General features: G+C 38.3%; 1 protein-coding gene across 1 annotated transcript; it reads left to right on the plus strand.

Annotated features, from left to right (window-relative positions):
• The first annotated feature begins 204 nt into the window (after positions 1-204).
• On the plus strand, positions 205-7,555 carry FGF20 (fibroblast growth factor 20). The gene is made up of 3 exons (XM_028099680.1): positions 205-490; positions 5,862-5,965; positions 7,310-7,555. Exons 1-3 carry the CDS (start codon positions 205-207, stop codon positions 7,553-7,555), a joined length of 636 nt encoding a protein of 211 aa, XP_027955481.1.
• Positions 7,556-19,667: the final 12,112 nt, after the last annotated feature.

The following is a 19,667-nucleotide window of genomic DNA, read 5'->3' on the forward strand; positions in this document are numbered from 1 at the left end:
CCCAAGGAGAGAAGATCGCTCCAAGACAGTGAAAACTCCCCTGCTATCTCAGTGCAAAGTCCATTCAGCGACCTCACAGGAGTAACCGGGTCTTTTTGCGCCTGTTTTGCTATATTTTTTCTCCATTCACTTCCCCATCCCCGCTACACTTTTGACTGGGGTCTTTTGTTTCCCGGATCCTCCGCCTCTCCTTCTGGCCCCTCCATGGCTCCCTTAGCCGAAGTCGGGGGCTTCCTCGGCGGCCTGGAGGGCTTGGGCCAGCAGGTGGGCTCGCACTTCCTGCTGCCTCCTGCCGGGGAGCGGCCGCCTCTGCTGGGCGAGCGCCGGGGCGCCGTGGAGCGCGGCGCCCGCGGCGGGCCTGGGGCTGCGGAGCTGGCGCACCTGCACGGCATCCTGCGCCGCCGGCAGCTCTACTGCCGCACGGGCTTCCACCTGCAGATCTTGCCCGACGGCAGCGTGCAGGGCACCCGGCAGGACCACAGCCTCTTCGGTACGTACCGGCACCCCAGTACCCCAGACTCCTGGCTCCTCTTCTCCACCCCGTGCAGAGGGAGCTCCCGGAACCCATCCGGTTCGAGGTGCGGGCTGGGACTGAAGGGCGGGCCAGCGCAGGGACTGGGAGGACCTCTCCTGCTGCCTTCCCGAGGCAGTCTTTAGCTGGCCTGCAGCTCCAGACGCTGGGGGCGGGAGGAGAAAGGGTGGGTGCTCCGCACGCACCTTGCGGCCCTGCCCTTTTCTGCTGCCTGGGACAAGACCTGGACTCGGAACCACATCTTTCTTGCACTTCTTACCTCGCAGGCAGTTTTCGTTTTGTTTTTTAAATCCCTGTATTATTTTCTCCTACTTCTCTAACGTTTCCTCCAGTACCATTAACTTAACAAAAATTAATATCGGATGCCTTCCTCTTCTTTAAGCCTTGCCCCGCAGCTATGCAGTTAATCATGTATTCATGGCCTGTTCAGAGGGTCGCTCTCGTATAGGATGGGGGCATTCACGTAAATGTTCACCCCTGAAGAGGTAACAGATTAACTTTCAGGGAGGACCGTCGCTACCGGAAGGCTCACCTGGCTACAATTCTTTGAGCTCTTTAAGTTCTATTTGGGCGAGAAAAGGGGGAAAAAAGAGGTGGGGGGGAGGGAAGGCTACCCGGCTACTGAGCATGCCCAGTCGTTCAGCCAAGCTCCTCTTTAGAAATTGTGAAACGCGACAGCGGAGATCTTAGTACTGACCGTCTGTAAGAGGAAATGGGGAAGCGAAATAGGATATGGGTGGGAACACAGAGACGTGTTTCAGAATACCTCCAGCAATGCCTGGGAGCAGAAGGAGTTAAAAGAAAGAAACAAGCGAATGATCCTTGTGACACTAGATTGGGAAATCATACGGTCTCTACTGTTAATTACTGCCTAACGCGCTGTGTAACCACCAGGTGCCTTCAACAGTCTGAGCCTTAATTCTTCTTTTCTGTACAATGATGGGGTTAAATTAGGTGATGATTTAAAGATGCTTTCAGGTTCCAACATCTCAGGATCTTTCCCCCCATTGTGGGAGTTTTCATTATATTAGACTTAACCTGGTAGCCTTCTCAAAGGATTTTTGATCATCAAACTTGGGACATCACTGGAGATTTATTGTATTTTTTAAAAGATACCATTTACTCGTCGGCAGCAACGTGAAAGGGCCCAACATCTGTCTTCCTTTCTCTTCCTTGGCACTGAGGGATTCTTTGAATCTCATTTCTGAATGGTTTTCTCTTATCTTGTCCTTAGAGTCTCATTCCTTTTTTGACTTGCAGTCCTCATTAAAACTTTGGAGAAGTGTAAATCTCGGTTTGAGGGGCATTTGTAACTCTAGATGTAGAAATGAGCATGTGGTGGACATTTGGTAGCACTTAAAGGCTTAGAAAATTAACTTTTTAAAACCCATATGTTTGCAGCTTCCGCTGATCTCTTCCAAATTCCCATTGACTATGAGTCAAGAGTGTCATGACCTAGTGGCCAACCTTGGGGTCACTTTTAGAAAGTGGTTTCTAAATTGAGGAGGCTGAGATTCTGATTCTAAAGAACTTTGCTGACACCAGGTGGCTGAGTTTTCTTGCTTTTAAGAATTATTGCATTCCATTCACCCTAGAAAAAGATCCTTCAGCTACTAGAAAGATTTAGAAACGAACACAAATGTGGTAAGGCCTATAAGTAGAGCAGGTAGAATTTAAGCTGAAGTAGTACTCAGACTCCCTTCCTACCCGCCTCCCCCCCCACCTTGTGATACATATTATAGCCTTGGACATCTTTAAGACACTTGAGATTCACCTGTATATCCCCCATGACACGAGTTGCTTCTTTCAGACTGTGTCTCTTTATAAGACTATAGGAAGAGATATAAATCTATGGGAAGAGATTATAAATATTTGTAGACTTGATAACATTCATTAACCTGGTATTTAAATCATTTCCTTAAGAAACAAATGCTGTATATCAGAATTACGATCTTCTAGAACATTTTTTTTGCTAAAATTTTGCATAATTATTTGGTAATTGCAAAAATATGACTTGAGCTGATTTTGTGATGGTTTAAGTCACTCTGTGGTGGGAGGCTACATATCAAAACAAAATATCTACTGTTACACAATGAGAAAAGGACCCTATTAGTTCTGAGCCTAAAGGAGATTTGAACAGCCTCTACCATGCATTACAGTGCATCCTAGTGGTCTTGGATCGCTAAGACAGCATAATTACTAGGAAGAAAGTTTATGTTCAGCATGTATAACATCTTATGCTTCTCTCTGTATTTGCCTTCTTTTCCTAGCAATTCATTTATTCATTATGAAATTATTTTGCCATTTTTCTTTTAAACTCATTTATGTGTCATCAAAGTGAGAATTTTGAAAATGCTTGAGAATGATTATTTGTGATGTTAAAGTAAGTTACATGTTTGATAGTTTATACTAATTTGCCCATGAATGATTACATGGAAAATTCAAAATCCTGTATTTAAAATTTGAAAACCACATCAATAGAAACTAAACAAAAAGGTCCCAGTGAGGTTAAGATAATTTCCTATCTGATTTCGCTCTACATTTATAATAGAGTTTTCCTGCACAGTAGAACAGTAGGAAGACTTTACCTAATATGTAAACATGGAATCATTACTCAAAAAAATGTTGAACCTGAGATCAAACATATTCCTTTAAAGGCTTTTCCTTTATTCTCCCCTATTCTCCATAGATTTGTCTGATGTGGTTGCATTGTGGGTTGACTCACCTGTTTATTATGATTCTTAAAAAGGCTGGCTTTGAAAATGATACCAGAAAGACAAAGTACCTCCAAGTCTTTTTATGGGACACTGGGCATTAGAAAATCTATCTAAAATCTGTGATTACCTCTTAAGGAAAGTTTTTCATGTCTACTCTTTGTTAAGGAATTAGCTTAGTTGCCACCTCATATTATAAATAAGAAAGACTTGTCAAATCCCATTTAAGAATCAAGTGATTACAAATTACTATGTGGTATACTATTTCCTTGAGGAGAAAAAGGATCAGAATTTAAAAGTGTGGCTAAAATCTTTAAGAGGAACACAAAAAACACATAAACTTTTCCCCATCAATCTCTGTGAGCCATTGCAAAATTATTAATGCCTAGTTATGGATGAAGTTTTAGATGTTGTTTAATTAAGTTGAAACCATGAATACAATTGTTCTAAGAATATATGTGATTTCTACAACTACATATTTTTTACAAGATAGCAGCATTATTTTAAAATGAGAAGTAAAGTATAGGTGGTTTACCATTTAGTTTTGCAAGAAAAAATGGATATTTTTAAAGACCTGTTATATGATCAATTTCTATGGAAAGGAAACATTTTTTTGAAACATATTTTATTGTACTTGAAAATTGGCTCTATTATATATCCTAATCATTTAATCAGTTTCTGTTTTTTGAAAGATGAGCATCTTAATGTAAATCAGATATTTAAAGAGAATTAAGTTACATGTGAGCCACAGTACACTTTTCCATTTAAATTTAACATTTACTACAACTTCAAGTAATTATACATTTGTGAGTATATTCTGGATGAAATTCTATTAATATATCTTCTTCTACTGACCATGTTTTAGGTCTATATTTTTGTTTCTAACGGGAATCACTCACTAATGAGCTTGACCATATGTTTAATTTTCATTTATTCCCCACCTCTATGTTCATCATTACAATGGCTATCCTATGGAGTTTGTGTCTTCCTGCTGTATCTTCTCTTCTCTCTGCCTTTGGCTCTCAATTAAAGGCACTGACTCTTTGAAGCCACGTATAGTCTATTTGGTAGTGTATTCTTGCTAGAAGATCCTTGATAGCTCTAGTGTTCTACATGATCTACTAATAATTTGAAAGAGCTAATTTGAGCTCTTGGGAATCTATGTTTAGAGCTTAAGAATCTGTTTCTGCCAAAGAATGAATTAGGCTCTGGAAAGAATAGAACCCACCATATAAGGGGTAGCCAGATTTTGGACTTTCCGTTGGCCTTGGGAACATCACATGTCCAAACAGGAACTTATACAATAAATCAAGATATGACTTAAGAACAAGAATCGGGCTAAATGGTGCACATTTATACTGTTTGTAGAGCTTAAGGACGAGTAAAGAGGTGAAGGTAGAAAGCTGTTAAAGGCAATTTCCAGCATAGAAAGTATGTCTATACATTTTTTCAGCAAAGAGTCTAAAGAACAAGACAAAGAAATTATTCCAAAGGTTAGTGTGTGCAGAGAAAAAAAGTGATGCAAAGGGGAGCATTATTTCTTTCACTACGGTGTATTAGTGTATTAAGTGGAGAGTGTTTGATACTAGTTTATCTATTGATAAACAAAAATAATTTTAGAAAGCTATTGATAGTAGAATCTACTTGCATGCTAAAATCTTGGTATTTGGCTATCATATTTAATGAATTATAAAGTCCTTTTACTTCTTTGAACTATCATATTTATTTTCAAGAACCATGGGACAGGTTCTTATTACACGTACTGTGTAATCTATAAATTTTTGAAATCAATGGATTGTCCTGAAGAAGAAACACTGGATTAGGGCTCAGAAGAGTTCAAATGTCAGTTCTACTAACTCCAAATGTCATATTCTTAGGCAAGTCAATAAATCTTTTTGAGCCTCAGTTTCTTTATGTGTAAAAATCGGGATAATAATAGCTTCCATACCTGTCTTAGGGAGTTGTTTTTTGAGGACCAGATAAAAAATATAAAAACCAAAATTTATAAACTATAAAACACTAATGTACCCGTATAAGGTATACCGGCTGCTGGGAGAAAAAGATGGGCTTGATTCATAGCAAAACCAAAACAAAACAATTAATAGAACATATATAATTAACTAATGGAATCATGGAGAACTAAGAACACCTCTGTTATGTACTAATTTATGATAATAATAGCTTCCATTTGTTAAATGCCTATGCATCAGTCCTTATCACTCTCTTGGAAAGAGGCATTTTGCTCATTTTGTACATGAGGAAACTGAACTCCAAAGAAGATAAATGACTTGTGTGGACAGACTGGCCAGTAAGTTACTATGACATTTTAAGTTACTGTAAATTTTACAGTAAGTTATGCAAGTCAGTCTCGTTTAAGGTTTTATACCTTTAACATTACACCATGTTGGACAACTTTTCTTTTTAGTTTTTTTTTATCTGTAAAATGGGAAGATCATCATAATAAGATGATTGGAAAGCACTTTTCAGCTTATAAAGGACTCCTGCCTACATTATTATATTTAGCAATATTGGTCTACTATTTAGAAGATTTTCAGTGGTCACATGTTCATTAATAAATATGTCATTATTTGTTATTATTTTGTTTATAAATGTAGGTATCCTGGAATTCATCAGTGTGGCAGTGGGACTGGTCAGTATTAGAGGTGTGGACAGTGGTCTTTACCTTGGAATGAATGACAAAGGAGAACTCTATGGCTCAGTACGTATTTAAAAAACATTATTGTAATTCTTAAAATTATGACTATATATTTTGCCAGTAAAAAAAAAATCTACCAATAATACATGTCAGAAGAAATATATGAAATACAGATATGTAGGAATTAAATATCTGTATCCTGATTAATTTCTATGTGTTTGGGCAGTTGTATAGTAACTCAATGGCAGTTTTTTTTTTTTTTTTTTTTTAGAGAGAGCACACGCGCACAAGAGGGGTGTGGGGGAGGGCCAGAAGGAGTGGGAAAGAAAGAGTCTTAAGCAGATTCCACGCCCAGTGTGAGCCTGACACCTCACGATCCTGAGATCATGACCTGAGCTGAAATCAAGAGTTGGGGGCTTAACCGACTGAGCCACCCAGGAGCCCTCAATTTCAGTTTTTAAGCCCCAAACATTTACTGCTTTCAGCTTGCTAGTCTGCCTGCCCATTATCCTGGGTCTTTCTACTTCCCTCCATATTTTGATCATTCCTACCAGTGACACAGAAAAATGACATTTTCTTCTTGCCATGTTAAATTCTTTTCACCTTTACATTTATTTAATGTAAATTTTCTCTACCCATGATCATCTTCCATAGCTAAGTATATATGTTGCTGACCTTCATATATAGGAAATGAGTGAATGAAGTCCTAGGATATTGTAGACAACAACAGAAAATGGCAACCACATATCTGGTTGACCATATCTGGATAATTAAAGAGCCATGATTCAAAAAGCAACTGTGGTCTATCCCTTAGGATAAGATACAGTTCATCTTAAAAAGGCAAGAAATCATTAGGCCTTTACTGCATTTACCTAATGGTAACCTCTAGATGAAAGTTAATGATGGGAAATGTATTGTCAGACAACTAATAAATACATTTAGGGAAGATATATGATTTGGAATGATGGTTTTGAATTAGGAATTTGGATGTTAGCAAAATCTTGAAACGTTTCAGAATGATAGTAGAGACTTGCTATGTAGGACTTGGGCATCTAACAATGGAACAAGATAAATACAGGCCTGTTAGGTGGGGATGGTGGTAGGAGGGAGATAAAATGAAACATGGGAGAGTTCTGGATATTTATTAAGTATTTGACAATAAAATTGAGAACTGACATTTAATTTAAAGTTCTTCAAACTAAACTAGTAGGAAGTTTAGTTGCCTGGAAGAAAGAATTCCAGATAACGTAAGAACTAAAACAAAATAAAGCAAAAACAATTCAACCTTTTCCCTTCTTTGACAAGGATGTTGTTATAAGCAAAGCAATAAAAATATGAGATGAGACTTTTCTAAGGAAATTCTCCCAAAAGTATTTTTTTAAATGATAGTTACCTTCTCTCTTTCAGGAGAAATTGACTTCTGAATGCATCTTTAGGGAACAATTTGAAGAGAACTGGTATAATACCTATTCATCTAACATATATAAACATGGAGACACTGGCCGTAGGTATTTTGTGGCACTTAACAAAGATGGAACTCCAAGAGATGGTGCCAGGTCCAAAAGACATCAGAAATTTACACATTTCCTGCCTAGACCAGTGGATCCAGAGAGAGTTCCTGAATTGTACAAGGACATACTGATGTACAGTTGAAGCATGATAGTGTCTTCATTGAAGAGCCAAACTACGACCATTCTTTCTGGTCAGAGTTCTCATTGTAAAATAATAACCCAGGACTCTTCTCGGAACGTTATGGGATTTTCTACTGGGTGGCTGAATTTGGAAAGAATATCGAGAACAAACAAAAACCCCATATTTTGACTTGAAGTAGATCAAGACCTCTCTTTCTGAGTGGATTAAGTTCCCGTAGGTACACTGGTTTAGTCCTTACTGGTAGAGTGAAGCTGAAAATCTGTTGAACTGTGGATAATGGGAACCCCACCTGGTTTGCTGCTGGTACCTCACCTCTCTGGATTATGTTTACTTTAAAAGTTACATTAAAAATAGATACTTCATGTTGAAGAAATAAATTGACACCATTGGCCAAGATTATTGCTACATAAATTCTGAGGACCTTGTAGGATTTTGTAGGTTACAGAGTGATATGTAAAAATGCTGGATGAAACATGAACTATAGAACATACTGCACCAAGATGGAACGCTTTTTTTTTTTAAGGATGGACCTATTTATACATTTTCAATTTGCAAATATTTATTATATATATATTTATTTATTAAAGAGTTTATTTTTTACTGGTATATGAAGATAATACAAAGAAAAAAAAACCAACAAAAATTCTTTTATTGTGCCATTACTTTGTTGTGATGTCCTGAGCTGTAGAAAAGACATCATTTTTGCAACATAGTAAACATAGAATAAAATCTTGAATTTCTTTTTAAAAATAAAGTATAGCATAGGTGATATATTTTTTTGCAGTCAGTTGCCTTCTAAATGTAACACTGGTTCCTTTGGCTTAGAAAAATGCTTTATCAAATTGTATTGAATTCAACACACTTTTAAAAGGGAATTAAACATTTTATTTTGTGTTTTGGTCTCATTCCTTTCTAGGTGAAAGTTGTTCTATTTATATAACATATTTTTTAAATGACAAAATTCTAGGCTCCTTAGAGAAATACTTTGATATTTAGAGAACTTCTAATGCTGAAAATTATGAAACATTATAGGCAACTTATGCTCACTTATTTTCTTGATTCAGTGTGGCAAAGACCAATCCCCCCCCCCCAACTATGATCACAGAAAGAATTAGTCTGTGTGGCACCAGCATTAATAATGGTATCTCAGTCTGGTACCTTTTTCATTATATTTCCTGTTTAGTCATTTACTCAGGAAATATTCATTAATGCCTATTATACAGAAGAAATATTTAGGTGCTAAGGAAGATGGTGGTCAAGACAGAAGTTCATGGAACTTAATGTCTAGAAGGAGAAACAGAAGGTAAACAAGTAAGCTAACAAATAAATGCCATAACTGTGAATTGTGATGTGCTCTATGCGGGAAGCAAGGTTCAGACACAGAAAGGAGAGAACAAATTTAGATAGGATGAGTCAGAGAGGGCTTCTCTAAGGAGCTGACATTTTTGATGGGCTGTAAAGAATAAGGAGCTAGCCAGCCTAAGAGAAGAATAAGAGCCTGATAGGAAGAGGAAACAAGAAACCTGAAGTCCCTATGGTGAGAAAGAGCTTTGTGGCTGGAGTGTAGTGAGTGACTGGGACAGGGGCACAGATAAGTTTGGACAACTTTGCACATACAAATCTAGATGCAGCATTCTCGCTGAGGATGTCGTAATGATAATGGTAGCAGCCACCAGCAGTTCCCAACTTGGAAGGCTTGGTGAAACACAGATTGCTGGGTCCCAACCCCGGAGCATCTGATATGTAGATCTGGGGTAGGGTCTGAAAATTTGAATTTTTAAGAGGTTTCCTGGTTATACTGATGTAGTTGGTCTGGAGATCACACTTTGAGAACCACTGGTCTAGAGCCGTGTTTCTCAAACTTTAATGTACCTACAAAATCACCTAGGGGGGCTTGTTAAAGGATGGGTTTGTTAAATTATAGGTCTGGGGTGGGGGTGGGTCTGAGATTTTGCATTTCTAACAATGTCCCAGGTGGTGCTTGATGCTGCTAGACCACAGATTGTGCTTTGAAGGGCAAGACCTACTAATGCTCTAATGCTATTTGGAGTTACACCGATTACTTCAATAAATTCCACCTCTCATTACTTAAATAAATTAATGATGATGTGTGGGGTGAGGATAGAGTGTTCAAGATATAACTTTAATACAGCTACATGGGAATGTGTGTGGGCAGTGAGGGGAGTTGTGTGTGCCCTTGATGTGTACTTGGTGAGAGACAGAGATAGGGAAATGTTTCAGCTCAAAACCTCTTGGTTTTATAAATGTAAAAAATAATAAAAAATGGTTTCACAGTAATAGTTAATAATTTTCAAAATAAAATAGATCTTACTTTTACTTTTATTTTAAATAAAAGTAAAAAAAAAAAGAAACTAGTTTGGTTCAATGTTTGATACCTATATTTAAAGTACCTGTCCTCAAGCAAGCATTATGCAGTATTTCAAGTCCTTTCCAAAATGATGCTGGGGTCTGAACTTATATTTATAGAGAAAGTATTATAAATTTAAAGAGACCATACACTGATAAAAGATGGCCCACCATAAATATCGTTATTGAATCAAAAAAACTTTTTTGGAGATACGATGAGAATACGGGTTAACTTTTCTTTTTTTATTGTGGTAGCTGCTTGTAGTGATTTGAGATATGAAGTATGAAAGCTTTACAAACTTTCGGAAAATTAAGTCACTGTATCTTGTGTTCTCATTATACTTACATCTTGACAGCTCTTCCTGGGTGCAAAACACAATTTGCACCTGCCGAATTTGTACTATCTGAAGAAATGACCTATTAGGTATCTGAATAGATTTCACTTGATACTCCTAAAGGGAAGTGGTGTGTGAACACATTATTTAATGCATATATGGAAGGATAATAATAATTTGGTTTATTATCAAATCAAGAGTTTGAAAACAATTTATTATATCCTCAGGATGCTAGGGGAAAATCTCACCATTAGTCATCCTTTTTGCTTCCTTTAATTTCCTTTCATTTTTAAATGTTCTATTAACAATCGCATATTAAGTTACATTTACCATTTTTTCTTGCCTGGAATATTAACTATCAACTGCCCAACTTCCCTACATTTACTGCAATGATAAAAGAAATCTAAATACACGGAGGTTTGGTCAAGCTTTGGTGTGCCAATTCCAAAAAGTCTGGTTTTCAATGAAATTCAATGTCAAAACAATTCAGAAACCTAAAGCTATCAACCATGCGTGAGACTCTAGATATATGTAAACTTAATATATAGGAGTTAGAAAGCACTCAGGCCAGCACTTATATTTATAATGCAGTGTATGTGCCAGTTTTGTGAATTAACTAGTGATCAGAAATATTATATATATGCATTAAAACTCTGACTTTAATACATAAGCGTTATGCTTATAAATAGGCAGTTTCTAATTTCTAATGATAAAATTTAAGAAGCTATTATATACTATTGGCAAGTGAGGAGTTAGTACATCAAACAGCTCCTATGTGTTCAGTGCATGGTGCTTCCACCAACAAAAATAATTTTAGGAAATCGGGAGTGGGGGGTTAGTCCAGATAAATCCTGGTTTCAAATTTCTCACAATCGATGCTTTTATGAAATGTTTCCATTTCAGTTTAATCTAGACAGAGACCTATAAACTGAAGCTGGACTCAATTAACCTCAGCCTGTTGGTTCTTAGGATGATATTATCCTCAAAATATATATGATATGTGAGACTAAGGCACATCACTTTCCTCCAGTCAACAATATGGTATTAGGGTATTTTGGTTAATAGTATATATTGGTTGGTGTGATTAATGCATACAATTCCTTGATCTAATGTTAGAGTTGCTCAGTGTCTTCCTACTGACAGAGAAGGGTTTAGTATGACACCCCATTGGAACAAACCTAAATATTTTCATAGAACCTACAACTCATATTATTCTAAGGTTCCCAAGCTGAGCCTACTAACCAAACCTCCTGGGGGCTAGTAGCATGCACAGAGATAGTGCTGAAGAAGTTGAAAGGAAGAGAAGGGATACATATTTCATGCAGTTGGTTGAACAGTTCACTTCTGGCTGAACAAAACAATTCTGCAGGTCACACTTGGACACTTAAATTCCTTAACAATTATCTTTCTTTTACCTGGTTGGTAATATATAAATGGTGATGTAGAAATGAAGGAACGGTGTTGAACTGGCAATGTTTATACCTAATACCAATTTTTCTTCCAGTAGGGACTTATAAATTATACATGATTTTAAAACACTTCCTTCAACTGTTTTCCAAGCATACTAGAGCAAGTTTCATTGTTCTTGTGATTATTTTCAGCTCAACGACACTTTAGTTCTTTGCGTAGGGATGAGTTTTGCACAGTCTGACTCATTAGAATGGCCATATGTTGACCGGTGAATTTTTTTTCAACTGAGTTTTGCAAGAGAAGTAATCCATATAGAAAAATAGTGTGACTATTTCTTAATTCTCCCAGGGAACATATCTGGTGCCATTTTAGATGTATAGAACACAAGTTAATGTGTTACACATAATCGGTCTGTTGGGACTTAATTCTCTCATGAATCCCATTGAGACTCTGTTGTGAGATTGGCTATGCTATCTTCTAGAGTGCTTCCTTCTCTCTGCAGAATTAGCTGTTTCCCATTGAACTAGACATGTTAATATAATTCTATTAACCAAAATTCTATATACCATACAATTTTTAATGTTTGGGTACTAGTGTATTCTGAGCATGACACCAAAGTCAATCAGATCTAAGGAGACGCTGAGAGGCTCACACTATTTCATATTCTTCATATTTCTACCCCAAAGAGCTGGGATGAAATGTTCTAGTTATGTGGTGCAGGTGCACTGCCTTGGATTTGTGGCAACAAACACTTACTGAATAGTCTACCAAATAAATAGATATTTAATTTACTTTGTTGTATAGCTGTAAGTGTTCTAGTGTTCTTTTTAATCATGTTGATACATTAATCACCCAGAGACAATCTTAGAATGTATATAAATCAACTTTCATTAGCATTAATTAGTTTTTCTTGTTGTTAAAATAGAACAGATTGATCTTTTTTTCTGGTTGAGTGTTCTTCCACATGTCCCAGCTTTGCCTGTTCAATGTATGATTGGATGTAATTAATAGTTTGAGACCAAGGATCTTCTCTGTATAGACACCCCTCTAGAATGGGAGGCTAAAAGTATCAAACGGCTCAGGACAGCTGGTTAAATGTTTCCATATATGCTGAAAGTAGCTCTGTCTCTCATCAGAGTAAGCAGCCTCAAGCTCAAGCCTCCAAAGAGCAATTGATTAGGACAATCCGGGTGTAGTGAGGTTGTACCCTAGCCTTACCTAGTAGTATCCAACCACTGAGTAGAAGGATCACAGAACTACGCTAGAAAAGAAAAATATGGGGGAAAAAAAGATAATCAGAGGCCTCTTAGTTTTAAAAGATTTCTGGACTTTCAATTAAAGTCCTGGCTCTGTTTGGCAAAATATTCAGTATTTCCTGGTTCCTCAGTCACTGAAGTTGTGTGTATGATTTGGCTTTTAAGTGGTTCATACGCACGCTGCCACCTATTTCGTCAAAGGGAGTTTTAATATTTATTTTAACATTTCTAGCATTCAGAAATGAATATCTGTGCTTATTTCATCAAGTTTCCCCCCTCAACATAACTAAAATATAAGAAAATATAATTTTAGATATAAGTGTTTACTTTTATTTTTTTAAACCCATTTTCCCCCGGCCAATCATGTATTCTTTGTTGCAATTCAGTAAATAAGTCAGCTTTACTTCTATTTTCTCTCTAGTGCTTTAATAAAGAAGTATTCAGGACTTACCATCCGAATTGCACCAGATCCCTTTATGGTGATGGATATGGCCAGGTATGTCTGAAGTTCTAGCATGTTTTTTGGCCAGACTATTACGTCATCTCATTTGCCATGGGGCATGAGTTATGGGAGGTGGTACTTTGAAGGGAGCAATTATTGAGAAAATAATTTGTTATCATGAAGAAGACTCCACCTTCAATCATATTGTTACCAGCCTTGGTTGGACTCACTGAGCAGTAGAAATTGACCAGAGATCAAGCAGGAGTTCCAAGCAAGGCTTTCTCGGGGCTTCTGCTGGAGCACAAGGGTGACAGCACAGAGGAAAGAGTCCTTAGGCTGGCTGACTGAGGAGAGGTCAGGGAAAGTTTTAAAGAGGCTTGGGGAGCGGGGAGCAAAGGGTGATGTTTAACCATGTAGAGGTGAGGATTTATCAGTGCCCGCACACTTAGAGATTATGCTTTCTCAAACATTGCATGTCTAATTAGCATGCTAAATCTCCATCCCTGGGCATGATTTTTAGCATTATAATGAGGGGAAACGTCAGTGAAAAGTCAGCATAGAGGTCCATTGTGGCTTGGATTGGCTTAGTGTGGTTCTCAGAGAGGCAAACTGGTTGTTAGCTGGCCACGGGACTTGCTTGGAGCTTGTGGCTTTTGTTTTCCTGATGGCAAGCAGCACCCACAAGCTGGGCTAGAGAACTGGGTTATTCAGGGTTTTTTTTTTTTTTTTCTCTCTCTGCAAGTTCTTGGGTGAGGAGGCTTGAGTCCAGTCCCTGCTCTGTCTCAATTTTGTTTGCCCCCAAACAGGGATTTGGGTAGCTACCATATCTTGAAATATTTGAAAGTAAAGGTCTTGGAGGTATCAGATGGGAAAAGTGCAGAGGTCAAGAACAGTATTTCTTAGAAGTAGCAGTATACCTTGGGAATCACAAAGGGTGTCCTTGCCAAGTTCTGGTCTCTGGTAGTGCAATACACTTCTCTGAAGGACATTACTCTCCTGATTTTTCTGCTTCCATTTAACAATGAGATCTCATTTGCCCATTTTTCCTTGAGAGTACTTGGATGTCAGATATAATCACATTCATAGTGGTGGCAAAAGGACTTGATGTTCTCTCGAGAGTTGCTCTGTTTTAACTATGATTCAATAAGTGGCTGACAACTGATTTTCAAAATGAGTCCACCATTTGACAGACTTGACAACTTTGTCATCTTCTTAGAGACATGCCAATGATTCTATGTAAAAGATCACTGGAGAGTTCACTAGAGAGTCATGTCTTGGTTGTATTGGTTATATGGGCTGAAAGCTGCTGAGAAAGCTGCCTGGGTAAACTTTAAGGAACCTGCTGTTCAGGAGGCCATATAATCCAATGATGAGACTGCAGCATAGTACTCGGGTGTTTCAATATCCATACATGGTGCTTACTTCTTTGCATTCTGTTTAGTGATATGGGTTTTAAAGAAAACAATTTTTTGACTCATTCAGTGCATAATTTATTTGTTCGAAATAATAGTACTTCCAGAAAAGTTTTTTTAGTGAAGGGTCCTTGAATTTCTTTTTTCTGTTAAATTATTCTATCATTTTTACTAATGAAGTAAGTAAAAATGGTGCTGTTTGGTGTCTACCTCTTGAGGGCCGTGCTGGGGGTCCTGCAGCACTTCCGGGCCAGCCGCCGCGTGCCCCAGCCCCCAGAGCTGAGGAGCCCTGCCAAGGAGAAGGCCATGCAGATGCTGAGCAAACAGGACAGCAGCCTCAGCAGCCTACAGCCCGAGGCCCTGCCACTGGCCTCCCAGGAGCAGAACCAGCAGCCCGAGGCCAAAGCCTGACCCTTTGACACTGGAGGCCGCCCGCCAGCATCCTCCACCTCCTGGGGCCTTGGCATCTCAGAACAGATGCCCCCTCCGTGCCCCCACAGGTGGCCTGCCCCTTGGTGTCAGCGATCCAGATTTCCGGCCTCGTCTACATTACAGGGTTCGGGTTGTGGAGCCAGTGGTGACCAGTGGGGACCCTCCATGGTACCTCCCTGTGACCTGCACCTCGGGGGCAGCCTGCCTCAGGAGGGGCCTTGGCTTGTCCTGCAGTGGCCCAAGGATGGTGCCCCTCTGCCCTGCTTGGCGCTCTGGCCCTGTCCCCCGCCGACCTAAGAAGGGAAGACAGAGCCTCAGATACAATTATTTCTGACTGCTACTCAATGTGCCACTTATGAAATGAATACATTTTCTTTTTAAAAAAACATTTTATTTATTCATTTGAGAGAAAGAGAGAGAGAGTGTATGTGTGCAAGTGCTGAGCATGAGTGTGGAGGTGAGGGAGAGAAGAAGAGGGAGAAGCAGACTCCCCACTGAGCAGGGAGCATGATGCAATGAGGACCTCCATCTCAGGACCCTGGGATCATGACGTGAGCCAAAGGCAGACGCTTAACCGACTGAGGGACCCAGGTGCCCCATGAATACATTTTCTATTTGAATCAGGTCGAGAACACCTATTTAATTTTCACCTTATTAGATTATAACATGGTGCTCAAGAGCTTATCCCTATAATAGGACAATAAATGTATAATTCTGGCCAAATGAAAGCAAACTATATGGTGACCAAAATTAACAGGGATCTAACAGAATGTATTTGCTGTATCACTAACCACAGATTACTGAAAGGTTGATTCAATTGTCCATCTCTGTTTTGGACTAGTCAAACCAGGGAATTAAAGAGATAAATAATGTAAAGGGTTATTCCTAGTTTCTTCTGCACCTCTATTATGTAAATTGGTATAGTCCTAATGTACCTTGTATTTTTGTATTTGCAATTGTGGTGATACAGTGTCATTCTAGAGATTTCCTTTTGGCATGACCAATTGTTGGGGTCCTACTCTTCAACATTTTGAAGGCTCTTTCCATCCCTAGAATCGCAGTAAATCTATTGCAATTACACACTCAGGGAAAGGTGATCCCATCCCAGGAAAACTTCTTTGGTCCTCTGTGTCAAACAATTATCACAACTCAACAACCTCAGCTACTTTCTCCTCCAGATAATTCAACTGTCAAAATAATTTCTCTTCTTATAGTCAGGTTTCCCAGAATTAATGTTATCTTTGATCCTGTATCTAAAAGCCCCTGAGATTCTTGAATATTATCCTTTGTTGAGAACAGGTTACAGGGTTTAGAGTCTCTACAGGAAGATCTAATGTTTTAATGGACCTTCATGTTAAGGACTCTGGGGCAATTTGTCCTTCCCTTTGAGAGACTGGGCCCAATCTCGACTTTAGGGCCAGGCTTCTTAAATTAAAGAGAGATCAGAAGAAATCAAAGAAAATGCTTTGGAACTTGTTCTTGTTTTCATGAGCAGGGAGTTTATCCTTAAGATTTATGAAGTCCTGTCTCAGTGTTCCCTCTCTTGGCTCGGCTCCCAGTGATTTCGAAGGGGCTTGTTGTTCTCTGTGTGGAGGGTTTGCCAAAGTTGTTGCTATGGCTGCCATGCCTGCAAGTATAGCTGATTCTTGTGTCCTCTTGATCTCCACTGAATCCAAGTGCTTTGCCAGTGTTCCCCCTAGGAACTGGGAAAAACCTAATGACCCTTATCTTAGTCCACAGGGAAATTATTGTGCGGACAGCAGGCCTAATCCAAATCCAAAACTTTCCATTAGTCAATTCTTCAGCAGTTTCCCATGATAAACAGGCTTCCAGCTTTGGGGAGGTAGAGGCATAACCCTTTTGGGAGACACTTAAGATGCAATTCCCTTGCATTTCAACATGAAGATAACCATCTGGGTCATTGGGTTCACCTATCCTGTTGGTCAGGATGGTCACTGTTTGAAGCTCTTCCTTTCTAAACTCCTCGATCCCTTGCTTCTCCGTTTTCTACTGTCAGGGCTGCTCCATTACCTACAAATCAGCTCTCGGTTGCCATGCTTTCCCCACCAAAGAAGCAAAGTATTAATTTCAATGGGGTGTTTTCCCTCACTTACTGTCTTTACTACCTCTCTTTTTTTTTATTGTGCTGAACTATACATAACATACAATTTCCCTTTTTAACTATTTTTTAAGGATCATTTCATGGCATTAAGTATATTCACATTGCTGGGACGCCATTACTACCATCCACCTCTAGAACTTTTTTATCTTCCCCAACTGAAACTCCATACCCATTAATCACTAACATCCCCCTCTCCTCCTATCCCCTGGTGACCACCATTCTATTTTCTATTTCTCTGAATTTGAGTACTCTAAGAACCTCATGGTAAGTGGGATGACACAATATTTGTCCCTTTGTAACAAGTTTATTTTACTTAGCATAATGTTTTCAAGGTCATCCATGTGGTAACATGTGTCAGAGGTTGTCAGATTTTTAAGGTCGAATAATTTTTCATTGTATGTATGTGCCACATTTTGTTTATACATTCATCCATCGATGGACACATGGGTTGATTCCACTCTTTGGCTGCTGTGCAAAACCGCTATGAACATGGAATGTACAAATATTCACTCAAGTCCCTACTTTCATTTCTTTTGGTTACACTCCTTTAAAATGGTTTTAAAATGTTTTTTAACTTTACTGAGGTATAATTTAATACAGTAATTCAAAGAATTTAAGTGTGGAGTTTTATAACTTGACAGATATACGCACCTATGTAACCACCACTCATTCAGGATATAGAATATTTCTATCAGCCCAGAATGTTCCTCCTTGCCCCTTGAAGTCATTCCCTCCTGCACCCACAGCTTGATGCAACTGATCTGCTTACTGTCACTATAGATTAGCTTCTATTTTCTAGAATTTAGTATAGATTGAATCATTCCCTATGACCTCTTAATGTTCTTGAAATTTATTCCTGTTATTGCATGTATCAGAGGTATGTTTCTCTTTGCTGCTGAGTAGTATTCCATTATAAGAACATGACACAATTTGTTCACCTATTCAACAGTTGATGGACGTTTGGTTGTTTCCAGGGCTATTATGAATAAAACTGCAGTGAACATATGTTCCTAATTTCCTTGGATAAGGATATAGGCGTGGAATTGCTGAGTTGTATTTATAATAAACTGCCAACCAATTTTCCAAGTGGCTATACCTTATTACATTTAAAGAACACTATATGCGTTCTAGTTGTTATACCTCCTCATCAACCCTTGGTTGATGACTAAAAAAGACTTTAGTCTTTTTAGTTTTAGAAATGCTATGATGTAGAAGGATCTCATATAGTTTTAATCTGCATATAATATGCACTTTAATTAATTAAATTCCCTAATGACTAATAATGTTAAACATTTTCATGAGCTCATTTGCCATCTGTGTATCTTTTTCTGTAGAGCATCAGTTCAGATGTTTTGCTTATATTTATTGGGTTATTTATCTTATTATTATTGAGTTGTATTCTAGGTATAAATCTTTTTAAATGTGCATTTTGCAAATATTTTCTCCCAGTCTATGGTTTATCTTTTCTTTCATTCACATGGTCTTTTGATGAGCAAAACTTAAATTTTGATGAAGCCCAATTTATGAATTTTGTTTATGCTGTTTGTTTTGTATCTAAGAAATCTTTGCCAAATCCAAAGTCACTAAGAATTTCTCCTATGCTTTCTTCTTGAAGTTTTTATAGTTTTAACTGTTATGTTTGCATCTATGATCCATTTTTGAGGTTATTTTTGCCTGTGAAATGTTTAAAATTTCAAAACATATATGAGGTAACTTTTCTACACCCATCAGTTAAAGATATTTGAGAATTTATTAACATGCCATTTCAATTATCATAGGGCTACAAGTACAAACCCGAGAGAATTTAAAAATATATACTATACATGCATTGTATAGATTCATAAAAATGTCCTAAGATATTAATATACTCTGGAGTCTCCCACCCGTGGCTCACTCTTTTTTCTGAGACTCTTTTGAAACATAACCCAGGTTGGTTCTTCTAGACTCTGAGATGAAGTTTAGAGAATAAATGTCTCTTAGGCAGTGCCTGTGGTATTAATAATTATGGAAGAAAAGGCAAGCAAATGTAGCTAGGCAGAAGTTGAACAGTGATGTAGAAATAGTGTCATATTTGACCATCCTGTACTCTGAAGCTACAGTACAGTGGCCCTAAATCACTGGGACATGTTGGCTCAATTTTTTTTTTTTTTTTTTTTTTTACTCATGCTTGAATCAGTTGGTAATTGGGGGCCACCACAGGAAGTGGGGCTCTCTGAAGCTGAAGCAATTCATGGAGGGCCTGAAAGCACCTGGGCAATTGGGGCAATAAATCCCTTCTTGTAGAGACATGTGGACAATGAATCTCCATGTCCATATGGTCTACCTTTATCAACATT

Source organism: Eumetopias jubatus, unplaced genomic scaffold (assembly GCF_037043125.1).
Source record: "Eumetopias jubatus isolate StellerSeaLion01/CBP00866 unplaced genomic scaffold, mEumJub1_p1.0 scaffold_2, whole genome shotgun sequence".
In the NCBI taxonomy this organism is placed as follows: Eukaryota; Metazoa; Chordata; class Mammalia; order Carnivora; family Otariidae; genus Eumetopias; species Eumetopias jubatus.